Source organism: Polyodon spathula, chromosome 3 (assembly GCF_017654505.1).
Source record: "Polyodon spathula isolate WHYD16114869_AA chromosome 3, ASM1765450v1, whole genome shotgun sequence".
In the NCBI taxonomy this organism is placed as follows: domain Eukaryota; kingdom Metazoa; phylum Chordata; class Actinopteri; order Acipenseriformes; family Polyodontidae; genus Polyodon; species Polyodon spathula.
The window spans coordinates 18401459-18414785 of NC_054536.1; the positions used below are offsets into that span (position 1 = coordinate 18401459).

A 13327-nucleotide genomic window follows, 5' to 3' on the forward strand; every position below is an offset into this window, starting at 1 on the left:
TTTACCTCATAAAGTCGAATATAAAACCTTCTGAATGTTACGTTAACATACCGCTATTGAATTACATAACGCTTTGTAGTTTTCCATACTTAATGAAAAACTGACAAAAATGTAAAAAATTGTTATTTTGAAATCTACCATGAAATACTGTACTACTATCATGACTTCTGGTAAACTTTTGCAACATAATATTAGTTTCTCTGATTACATGATGTTAAATAAAAGATCTAAATTAGTTTTGTATAAATCCTAAAATTCAAGGAGGTGATGCAAAACCTTTGGCCATAGCTGTAGAAATCAGGGTACAGCTCAAATTTTAGAATGTTAAATAATGTTTTCCCCTCACCACAGCAATTCCCCACACAGCTCAGGACAACTGAAAGTTCAGTTGGGGTCCTCCCACCTCTCAACCAGGCCAATTTCCCCAGGAACTCACGAACAGATGTCAGCAAGCTAACGGCACCTGGAGGAGAAAAGCCAGTCCTGCAGGTGTCTGTCTGAGCTCTCCAGGTTCCTGGCACATAGGGTCTGCTGTAGCGTGATAAGGAGAAACACCCTGCCAGTTTTGTATTGCTAACCCATGGGAACGCCAAAGCCAATCTGACGCTCCTTTTGGAATCCCCAGCGAAGACCACCAACTTCGCACAGCCGGGACGCGAGCCTGCACAACTGTATAACTCCCCTGTACAGTCCACCCCACATGGCCGTGCCTTTACCTGGGCAGACCTCAGGGACAAGAGAATATTGTATTTAGATAATAAGTAATACTTGTTAATTTTAGTGATCCAGTAATCCAGTACTTCACTTAAGCAACTTTAGACTTTTTTTTTTTTTTTTTTTAATAAAAATACACTGGAATGAAAAAGCAGAGGTAGTTTTAAAGTATTTTTTTTATTTTATTCCCACTTTTCATAAAAAGTCAGAGAAGCACTAGCAGCAGATCACAGTGCAAGCAAAGTGCAAAAACTGGTACATTAACACCCTCAACATTCAGACAAGACTGCTGTGTGTTGGACAGTTTTTTTACATGGGTAAATGTTAAAGGTCAGGCAACATGGACTAACTTTAATCATACATGATACAGATCACTTTCAAATACAAATACACATACTATGATCCAGTGTTGAGGTCATCAATCAGTTGCCATGTGTGCAAACCTCAAAACAAGAACTTGTTCAGGTTTAAGCCATTAACCCACTTGTCTATAACCAAGTACAGACAGAAGAAAAAGTTATGTTTAATATCAGGTTCAACAGGAACTATAAAACTGTAAAAAAATAACCAATTCATAGATCTATATATCCTGTATATTGACAGAAATCAGCAGAAAACTACAGAAATGTACAAGCAGTTTTACACATCTGTAGAAAATGAAATAAATAAATAGACGTTTAAACAAGAGAGTGATCTACAGGAAAGCTATACGAAAATTGAAAACATTTCTACAGTGAACTGCATTTTTTTTTAAAGGGCTAGGCTACTTGTAAGAATCCCGTTACCGACTGGTTTAATTTACCAGCCATGTGTCATAACATAATACCAATGCTCTATAAATCTGATATATTTAAACAACGCACATCCTGAATAAGCAAACAAAATAACCAGAATATAATCATATTTCCACCACAAAAAAATAAAACTGTTTATCAATTGTCATTACAACTATATTGGGGTTTGGCAAACATTCAAATATGTACTAGGGGAATTGCTGAAGTCAGCTAACCCCTCACCAGTGACACAGACGAACACAGAACATCCTCACTGCTCAGTCCAGCTGTCAGAGGATTCATCTGACCTTGTGTTTGTAGCGTATTATACATTATACACCATCACAACATTTCAAACCAATAGGATCGCTCTGTTGCCGAAGGATATGTCACAATGCACCTCATCTTTTAATTTCTGAGGTGTGAAATGGAACAAGTTTAAAACGTCTAGATTTATTCAGGTGTCCAAGAATAAAAACTAAAAGGAAGTAAACAGAGCACATTTAAGGTATTTTTCTATAAAGTAACGGTGTATAATAGCGATGATTTGTTATTCAGTGCAGTGAAGTTGGAGGTAATCATTCCAAATTTTAAAATAAACCAATCGGCAGGCCTCGTCAATTACTACAACTTGTAGAGTTTATCTCCTCGTTCACTACAATTAGAAATGCTCAATATTGCTTGTACATTTGGGCTTTAAAAAAAGATTTGTTGGAAATCCAACATATTCTCAAAAGTTTTCCTCACTTGGACCCTGAATATACAGTATCCCATTTAATATTATAGAAATGCATCGATAGATTTAACATTAAAATATTAAAATATATATATAAAATTCTAAAATCAGATAGACTGTATTAACACAGCTTTACAAAACATTCAGTGCAATTGCATGAGCAGATTCAACAACTAGGATAAAGTACTGAGTCTGCTTGCCATTGTTCCTTTCTGAGACCCCCTAGTTTGAGTAAACATTTACAAAATGAAAATAAAACAAGAAATACACTGTCCAAAGGCATCTATAAAAGTATCAGCGCAAACATCTGATCAGGCTGCAGTGCGGATACTGCTCCAGGGGGGGCACTGAAACCCTGTCTAGCCTCTTCCCTGGGACCACCTGGTCAACCAATCCAATCATCAATACATACTATTGTGGCATTAACTAGCAACTGAAAGAGCGACTCCAATGAGCAGTCAGCTTACTGCCAGCTAGTATTGCACAGCACGGGTAGCCTGGAAAAACAATTACCAACCGATTTCTAAAACCATTTCATGAAAACGGAAATCGTTGAGTTATCAAGTTGTTCAACTTCTTCTCATTTTCCAGTAAACAGTTTTTTTTATTAAGAGTGTATTAAGAGAAATTCTGTGAATCTGAAATTATGGGATATCAGCTTTTACCAGGACGCCACTCAAGCATGAAATCAATTAATGTGCGCACAATTAAAAAGCAAAAATAGCAATTTAGAAAGGCACTATACTTTACAAACAGAACATTGCTTTGTTTGGTTTTTTTACATTCTTTGCACATTCACTTATACTGGAAAACTGGATCATGCTGATCATTAAACAAATATACAGATGAAAGTTTTCTCTTCATCTCCAGTATAAATGAGTTACTAGAGTGCTGAATAAACCCTGGTCCACACCACTGAAGGAGAGGACCATATTTTCAAAGCACTGTACTGTACGAGAAACAAACAACCTGAGAGAGCTTAAGGGAGCTTCGAGTGTCCAGAAAGCTGAATTGTGGCCCTGACATGGGAACACCTTTTGTACTGCACAGCATCCTAGCCTATAGTATTCTATGAGGATTTCAAGCACTCCACTTCTAGGCTTATCAAAAAGTAAAATTAAAAAATAAAAAAAGTACACAGCATTTAAGTAATTGCAATACAAACACTAAGAATGACTGCAAACATTATGAGGGTCAGTATGAAAGAAAAATAAAACGCACTATAAGGGATTCATACTTAGGGAATGTACCTTTTTAAATAAATTATTACATTTCTAGATTCCAGCCATCCCTTGACTTTCATCATTTATAGGAATGCCAACTTCTTTATTTAAAATAAGCAAGTAGCTCCAAATTTAATTTTTTTTTTTTTTAACTGAACGAGCTTAGATGGGGCGAACTTAACTCTTCCATCAGAACAGAAACACAACCAACGGATTAGTGGCTAGAGTGTTTTATACCGAAAGGTCCACCCATTCAATTAATAACCAGGGTGGTATTGCAAATAATAGGGTCCTGCAGAACAGAAGAGATATCAAACCTAAAAAAAAAAAAAAAAAAAAAAAAAAAAACACTCTGTTTCTGTAATTTGACGGTTAGGATAATCTGATCTGAAGGTCTCACTGTTTGATGCCCTGCTGTGCGATGCTGTGCTGGGCAGCCTCCCCACCTCCCTCCCTGTTATTTATACAGCTCCATCCTCTTGCTCTGATACAGGTACATGTAGGCGTCGCAGAAGAGCCGCTTGGCGACGCCCTCCATGTCCCGCGGTGTCTGCCCTGCCAGCTCCGCGAGGGGCATGTCCAGATACCTGCCCACCTCTGGGCACAGGGTCACCGTGGGAATGTTATAACCATCCTGGTCACCTGCACACAAACAGACACAGAACATCAGAACAGGAGAGCAGGGCCACATGGTGGCCAAACATTAAATATTTACCATGGAAGTTGTTTTTCTTTTAATGGAACTACCAGAGGGGGTATATTTGCTGAAATGAACTTGTCTATTGTTATGTTCTAAGTTTTTCTTTTGTGTAGCGAATCCTATGCAGAACCATGTTTGCTTATTTATTTATTTATTTGTTTATTTTATCTATCTTCTACTTCGCATACATTTTTTAATGTGACCTCCACCTTTTAAAATTCTTTTGTGAGTTGTTTAGCAATGCAGATGTGATATATAAAAAATGAGATTGTTTAAAGTGGCACTCGAATGACAGAAGGCCCTTCAGTGCTCGTCTGTGCTTCCTAGTAGCCGATTGATTACGGGTCTTTAAGGATCCCAATTATTCAATATCAACAACGTGACTATGTAACCCACTCCATACCCTCACCACTCTCTGTGTGAAGAAGCGTCTCCTACCTGCTGTCCTAAGTCTGTTTATACTTTCCAACGGTGTCTTTTGGTCCAGATCACTGAAGTTTTTTTTTTTTTAATTATTATTTATTTATTTATTTTTAATTTAGTCAATTATATTTTTTTGTTATTTTTCTCCCAATTTGAAATGCCCAATTATTATTTAGGCTCAGCTCACCGCTACCACCCCTGCGCTGACTCTGGAGGGCAAAGACAAACACACGCTGTCCTCTGAAGCGTGTACCATCAGCCGATCACTTCTTTACACACTGCGGATTCACCATGCAGCCACCCAGGAGCTACAGCGTAGGAGGACAACGCAGCTTCCGGGCAGCTAACAGGCAAGCCTGCAGGCACTCGGCAAGACTACAGGGGTCGCTGGTGTGTGGTGAGCCGAGGACACCCTTGCTGACCTAAGCCCCCACTCTCGGGCGACGCTCAACCAATTGAGCGCTGCCTCCTGGGAACTCCCGTCCACGTCGGCTGTAGAATAGCCCAGATTCTTAAAGGCTAACCCTACTTAATACTTTAAGCACAACCTCCCTTAATCCTTTGCTCTTGGGTAAAAAGATTCAGTTATACCTTCAAGGCTCATTCCTTTAAATCCTGGGATTAGTCTGGTTACTCTTCACTGGCCACAGTAGTCACTTACACTGATTAAGCACAATTCATTTTTATTTTAGTTTTTATTTTATTTAGTTTTTATTTTATTTCCCTATGGGGGAAATTAGTTACTTATTTTTCTTATTCTTTAACAGTAGTTTTGACTGCACAAGCCTCCTGATCCTTTTAATAACAGACTTCATTGAGGGAAGTTCTGAAACCCAGGACCGGGTGCAGCAGGGCTGGTGTGAGGTTGTAACCGTGCTCAAACTCCTGACTCCTAATCATTTCAATACTAGACTTCATTAAGGGTCGTTCTGAACCCTGGGCTGGGTGTGAATCTCCAGCCCTGTTATATGATAATGAACAATAGAGTGCAGAAGTAAAGAGGATCTCACCATGCCGGTCCGCCATACTGTCGAAGAAGATCCAGTGGTCTTTCTGTGGTCCGTATCTGACAAAGGAGACATAGTGACTGGTCTCTATACACAGCACAGCGAAGAGCTCCAGCTTCTCTCTGGGGATCCTCCACTTCGCCACCCCGTTCCCCCAGCGGAACCCCTCCGGCAGGGACAGTCTGGGGAGTTTGTGGTCCCTCCGCCTGGGGTGAGAGTGAACCTGCCGAAAAAAAAACCTTCACTTCACAGCAAACATCAGATTGCATTAGAAAACATGAAAATAAACTAATGAACCCTCATGAAAACTGCTGAAAAATCATGAATGGACTACAAACCTGAATCGACAAACCAAAAAAATTGTGTTTAAAAAATAGTCCTGAACAAAAAAAAAGTTGTGCTTGTTTTGCTGACGAGTACCTATTCAGAGCACCATCGTAACATATCAAGTTTAAATAAACCTGCTTCAGAGCAGGATAACTAAGATTAATCCTTTTAAAACTGAAAAAATTGTGTCACCTTTTGTACCGAGAGTGGTAGATGTTGGTGCTATAATCCTAATTATAAGAAGGGTTTTTTGTGGGGAGAGGGTGTTGAGCGATCGCCAGGATTAATAATCCAGATTCCACTCTGTACGAGCAATACCACTTCTCCAGGGACGGTATCCTGTATATGGCAGATCTACCAAGACCTTCCCTTGAGCAACGAACCTGACGGAGCAGAGCCCTTACCCATATACAGGTACTCTGCATAGGTCTAAGATTTATGGCCTGTGGAACATTTTTGTACATAGTCGATGATGCTGAAAATCTTAATAAGGCAACGAATGCAGAGCTATAAGGAAAGTGTACCTTGCACTGAAGAAGTTGCTGCCAGTCTTCGTGAAATTTCCCGGACATGGTCCAGTGAAGCGGAACAAGGTGACGTTCTATGCTATTGCAGGTAATTATTATATATATATATATATATATATATATATATATATATATATATATATGTATATGTATATGTATATATATATATATATATATATATATATATATATATATATATATATATATATATATATATAATGTTTTTTGTCCATATAAATAAGGCAAAAACATCTATTATCGTGGCGGAGTGTCCCGCCCCTTTATGTTTATTAGTGTTTTATGTTGTCTGTAGTGTGTTAATGTTGGTGTTTATGTATAAAATACACAGATATAAATATGGGTTACGAGCACAAGTGTTTAAAATGTATATTTGTATTTAGGCATGAGGATTGCACAGCACTTCACATGCAAGTAAAATGTAATAATATGCGAGCACGGGGAATTGCACTTTATTAATTCACGTGCAGTTGTACCGAGACTCCAATTGAATGATTGAATAGCAATTGAGTCTCGGTACAGCTGCATAAAAGGTGCATGTTTTCACTCACTCAGGGTTATGTGTTCGGTGAGTGGAGAACAGGTGTGGAGAGGAGAGAATTAAAAACAAAGAGATGTGTTAGTGTCTGTTTCGTTTAGTGTTAATTTGTTCTGTTTGTCTGTTTATTTTGGCCTCAAGTGCCGTGTCCTGTTTTGGTGTGCTATTTTTGTTTTAATCTTAATAAAACACTGAGTGTCCCTGTACTTCAGTTTCACCCACTACTTCCTGAGTCTGTGTTTCTGGTCTGATGTCACCACTGCAATCTATCCTGGTCAAAGCACATATTTTTTATTTTATATATTATATATTTTTATAAATACAGATAAATGATAAAGCCCGGCGATTTGTGCTTGTGTACTCAGGATAAGACAGTACACTTACACGTTAACAGCAGTAGGTTTTTTTTTTTAAATTAATCATTTAATATTATCATACGTTGAAACTAAAATGTGTTGCTCGGAAGCAGTAAAAAATAAATAAATAAATAAATAAATAAATAAATAAAAAAGGTCCCCCTTTTGTTTTCTCAATTTTTTTTTTTCAGATGACTGTTAATAAAGATTACCATGACAATACAGTCAAACAGCTGGTTCCACCGCATAGATAGAAACATTAACCTGGGTTGAGTGATCTAGATTAATTTAAACTCAGTCTATGTTCTTGCAACAGAGTTAGCCTGTTAAGTTATTTTCTGTTAACTCAAACCAGGTAACTTAAACTAAACCTGTCTTTTTTAAACCACTTTTGTGAAATAGGCCCCAGGTCATTTCAATAACAGACTTCATTGAGTGGAGTTCTGAACCCCAGGACAGGGGGAGTTTCTAATACACAGCCCACTGTCTGTGTTTGTTTTGCGGCGCCGTACCTGTTCCGAGCACTTGTCACAGAACTGCTTGAAGCCGGTGTTGGAGAAGGTCTGGTCTGTAAAGCAATCCATGCACTCCTGAAAAGCGAGGCCACCGCACAGAATACACTCCCTGGGACCTGCAATGCAACAGGCAAATGGAAGTATCCACACTGCTGTGGTTAATGTTATCCATGGAAGCGTATGTGGTGGGGTGAAGACAACAAAGACTCTCAGCATTAGGTTTCCTGTGAGACTTCTCAAGGCCTTTACACAAACAATAAAATGTGCGGCACCAGTCTTGGTTTGGACTACCATACCTAAGCTAAGATTGGGTAGTCCAAAACTTGTGCTAAATCAGGGGCTGAGAAAGCAGCAGTTACAAAGCAAGAAAGAAACATCGTATGTACGCCTTTGAGTCTTTAAATGAGTTGTTCATAGGCTAAATTCTCAAAGCTATTTACTCCAAATCGGCAACAATAGTGCAGTTTTTTTTCAGAAAGGAGAAATGCACGAACAGTTACCAAACCAGAAATAAACAACCAAGACTTTTAATTGAGGGGCTTAAATTAAGTATTAAGTTGTTTCTTGTTTGTTTGGGATATTTAAATTATGTTTTTTTTTTTTAATACATAAATGTGTTAATAAAGATTTGGAGTAAATAGATTTGAGAATATAACCTTACAAGTTTTGTAAGGTTAAGAGTTTTAAAAATGGCGCAAACTACATTTTGGAATAAATTCCTTGATAACAGAGGTAGCACCAAACAGTAAATTATAATAGAAAAAGTTGCAGGTGACCTCAGGAACTGGTAGTTGACTAATCACATGTGATGGTGAAGTAATTGTGAAGCGTGCGGTTTCAGACGGATAGAACTGCATGTGCGGTCGCAATCCATTAACACATAAATTAAATTTTAGAACATTAATTAATCTTTTTTTTTATTTTTTTTTATTCCAAACAGTTTTGAAATACAGTGCACAAAAAACAGAGCATCACACATGATCAAATACATGATTATTATTATTACTATTTTATTTTTTTAAAGTGGTGACTAGTTGTATTATTTTTATCTTGACTATTTGACTTAAATCAGTAGTGGCTCTGCCCTACTTGATAAAGCTGCCCTTTTGTCTCCTGGGCTAGGAGTGTCAGAGGTGATGAAAACACTAAACTCCCTCATAAAAGTTTACCCCGTGTTTTTGCTGTTTACCCATGCTTTTCCCATGGTTATAGTACGCTTTTACCACAGTTTACCCTGATCGGCCATGTTTTTAAATTTACTTTACCATCTCTCTGTGTGCTTTACAATGCTTACCTATGTTTTACCATGCTTTCCCTGTGCTTTATTACTTTGCTATGCTTTTACTGTGGGAGACCGTTATAAGGGCTGTGCTGAACTCACTGTTGCAGAGGAGGTCAGTGAGGTCCAGCTCCAGAGACGGCATGATTGTCTCAAACAGCTTGAACTTCTTCCCAAAACGAGGCATCTGCAGGACCAGGCAGGAGGGCACCTGTACACATACAGACTGTTACTGAAATGATCAGGAGCCAGGAGTTTGAGCAGGGTTAAAAACTCACACTAGCCTTGCTGCACCCAGTCCTGGGGTTCACAACTCCCCTTGTTCAGGTATATTATTAAAAAGACCACTGCTAAATCTGAACTGAACCCACTTCTCCTCACAGCATGAATACGTCTCAGCTGAGTCTGTCTGTTTATTATTAGGAGATCATGTTCATGCAGCTAAAGGGGAGGAACACATTATTTTAAAAGGGTCTGATTCCACAAACTTGCTTCCTGGTTATTTATATATTATGTACTATATTGAGAATAGTGCTGAAACCCAGGGCTGGGTGCAGAACTGCTGTGAGTTTCTCCCTCTCCCCTTCTTTCCACTCTCACCTCTCCACTCTTTCCTCTCACCTTTCCCTCCCCTCTCACCTCTGCCAGCCTGAGGCTGGAGTTGTGGAAGGAGTACTCGAGGAGCTGCTGCACAGTGGGCAGGACAAGGCTGTTGCTCTGGTCTATGAAGATCTGGTAGCAGTACGCCTCCTGCACCTTCTGCCCTGCAGACCTGCGCAAGGAGCAGATGCAATGCAATCAACCCCTTAGAAAAGTCTAACACAGTAAATTTGCAGTCATTTTGCAGTTTTCCCATGGTTATACTATGCATTTATCATAGTTTACCATGAAGTGCCATGTTTTTGAATAGCTCTCTTTGGTTTACAATGCTTTCACTGTTCCTTATTTCACTTTGCTATGTCATTACTATAGGAAACTTTTATACAGGCTTTTACTAAATAAAAAGCTCCTTATCTACCCTTGCTGCATGTTGCATTTCAAATATTTTGTGAATTATGTATGGTTGCAACATATAAGAGTATCAGAACATAAGACATTTTAGGAATGAGCGGAGGCCATTCAGCCCATCATTTCCTAGTAGCTGACTGATCTCAAACTTTGTCCAGTTGGGTTTTAAAGGATCCCAGCGATTCAGCATCAACAACATGGCTAGGTAACCCATTCCATACCCTAACCACTCCATGTGTGAAGAAGCACATCCTACCCTCTGTCATAATTCTCTCTTTTAACTGGAAATTTAAGAAGTATTAATATTTATTTTCAGCTTGCAGTGAGGAAGCAGTCATGCTTGGACGAAAATGAGACTTACTTTCCACCTTAGATTCCAATACTAGCCACACAAAAGGACCAATATTGAATTCCATTTCGTTTCTGTATTTATTAACCCCTAAGTGCTTAGCTGGGACTCAGTGTTCTAGTGGATAACAAATGCATCTGTGACCTGCAATCTGCAGTCAAACCTAGAGCAGGAGAGCGGTGTCTTTCATGACCTCTACCTGGTCCACAGCAGGCCAGTCCACACAAAATCACCAGACAACAGAACACTTTATTGTTTAGTTTTTTGTTTGTTTACCAGTGAGAGGAGGCCATTCAGCCCATCCTGCTCGTTTGATTGTTAGTAGCTTATTGATCCCAGAATCTCATCAAGCACCTTCTTGAAGGATCCAAGGGTGTCAGCTTCAACAACATTACTGGGGAGTTGGTTCCAGATTCCCACAAGTCTTTATCTAATCTCCACTTGTGACCCCTGGTCCTTGTTTCTTGTTGGGTCGACATTGTCAATACCTTTTTTGAATTATGAATGGTTGAACGGATCGCTGCATAGTCTTCTTTGTTCAAGACTGAACAGAGTCAGAACTGAACACAATATTCAAGATGAGGTCTTACTAATGCGTTGTAAAGTTTTAACATTACTTCCCTTGATTTAAATTCAACACTTTTCACTTTATATCCAAGGCTTACTGTAACTTGAGTAGCGGGTCCACCTTTAGGATGTGATGCATTATGAGACTCAGGAATTCCTCAGGGTCTGCAACAGAGACAGACAGAGCAAGGTGAGGCAAGTCAGTTGAGGCGACACCCCCACCGGTCACTTTTAACACTGTATCACTGTAATCTAACCAGCAAAACAGTCTCCCCTGTTTGATAAACTACTGGTACATAAACAGAAGTTACACAACAAGCTTTGAAATATCTAGCATGTATATGGTGCAATTATAATGAAGAAAGACACAATACATGTGCTAAATAATTATTAAATTGCCATTTCATATTTTTCCTATGACTTTTGTTTGACAGTTTTGCTATTATGCTTAAAAGAGCCGCATGCTAGAACAGTAAATCTCAAACACTGGTAATGATTATTGAATAAGTTTTGTGATGTGCTCTTGGGTACATGTGAGATGATGGTGCTCTTGTCGGTGTGTGTCATTGTATTGTGTTTTGAAAAGCCCTGTGGTGCGTATGTGTAACAGTGGGGAGACACTTTTTGGTGCTTGTTAAAGTACGTCACTTCTGCAATTTGCTTTGCTCTTTGGAGCAGTTTGTTTCCAAGTGAACTGGAATACGTTTGGTTTCATATTAGAAAAAGTTGAAGCGGGGCTCCCAAGTGGTGTATTTGGTAAAGGCACTCCGTGTGGAGTGCAGGATGCGCCCTATAGCCTGGAGATCGCTGGTTTGGGTCCACACTATTCCACTGCCAGACGTGGACGGAAGTTCCCAGGGGGCAGCGCACAATTGGCAGAGCGCCGTCCGGTTGGGGAGGGTCTAGGTTAGACAGGGTGTGCTCTGCTCACCACGCACCAGCGACCCCTGCACCCCTCTGGGTGCCTGCAGCCCTGTCTATTGGAGGCCCAGAGCTGCATAGTCCTCCGACGCTGCAGCTCCGAGGTGGATGCATGGCAGGCCTGCACAGTGAAAAAAAGTGGACAGCTGACGGCACATGTTTCAGAGGACGCGTGTGTCCATCTTCGTCACTCCCGAGTCAGCGCAGGGGTAGCAGCAGTAAGCTGGGTTGAAGTATTGGGGAGAAAACAAGAAAAATAATTGGAGATTCCAAAGAAAAAAAAAAAAGTTGAAACGGAACAAAAAATATAGCAATTCCACTTCCAAGTAAAAGAGACGACCTTGGTTCACTTGATTTGATGCACATCCTGGTGCGATTACGTGGTTCTTTGAGGTTTCACATATAACTGAACCGCATTTCATTCCACATCAAACGGTCAGATGAACTAGGTGCGAAGTACCCTTAGTTTAAACAGTTTGTTTGCCATGCATTATACTTGTTTTATAAACAGAATACTCCAGGAACATTCATAGAGAGCCTTGGTTATTGCACAACCCTTCGGGGGCTTGTCCAGGTTTCTCAGTTTCTGACAATTCTTCCCCTACTGACTGACATGCTTTCTGCCAGTAACATGTTTAGACCAGACAACACTGCTGAGATGAAATGACCCGGGAAGTGTAACAAATTCCCTAAGAATAAGGAAATAAAGCATGGAAACTACAAACCAGATAAGCTATTTACAATGAATATACATGTGTGCTATGAAGCGTGTTTCTTTCAAAACTGCACATTTAAGACGGATGCTTTAATCTAGCATGCTAGTTGTGTCTTTTCACACAGTTTATTTCAGGTGTGACAGTGATCTTGTGCTCTTGATGCAGTAGACCTCAGAGTTAATCTTCTCAAGCATGCTACAATGTACAGTATCTGTGCCGTCAGAGTTAATCAAACAAGACTTTGTTACCTTTCTCATCTGTGGTGAAGCTGGCACAGTGGCCTCCTTCTTTCAGCTGTTTCCTCAGTTTCATCACACTGTTTGCTGTCACAAAACCCTTTCTGCATACACAATATATGCATATTAATGAGTACAACTATACACAGCATGTCTAACTCATAGCAGTCTGTTTTCAGTACAACCACTCCCCTCAGAAAGAACTCCCAGAAGCCCATAAGGAAGAGAACTTCCTAAAAGCAATATTAATTTTATACTTCAATGTAATATATTGAAACATATTTTGATCAAAATTCTAAAAGATGTCTTACATGTTGAAATACATTAGCCATATATACAAAGCATAGAAATAAATGTATCACTTACAGTTGAGCATCAAAAGAAACTTAGCACT

At 39.4% G+C, this 13327-nt stretch overlaps 1 protein-coding gene across 1 annotated transcript in view; it reads right to left on the bottom strand.

The window, feature by feature from the left end:
- Nucleotides 1–872: 872 nt before the first annotated feature.
- cyldl (cylindromatosis (turban tumor syndrome), like) overlaps nucleotides 873–13327 on the bottom strand; it is a 35600-nt gene continuing 23145 nt past the window's right edge. The window contains exons 9-15 of the mRNA XM_041244578.1: nucleotides 12946–13037; nucleotides 11159–11225; nucleotides 9776–9908; nucleotides 9239–9347; nucleotides 7855–7973; nucleotides 5580–5799; nucleotides 873–4088 (exon numbers count right to left, since the gene is read on the bottom strand). Coding sequence (XP_041100512.1) covers nucleotides 3904–4088; nucleotides 5580–5799; nucleotides 7855–7973; nucleotides 9239–9347; nucleotides 9776–9908; nucleotides 11159–11225; nucleotides 12946–13037 — 925 coding nt within the window. The 3' untranslated portion in view covers nucleotides 873–3903. The remainder of the gene's footprint in view (nucleotides 4089–5579; nucleotides 5800–7854; nucleotides 7974–9238; nucleotides 9348–9775; nucleotides 9909–11158; nucleotides 11226–12945; nucleotides 13038–13327) is intronic.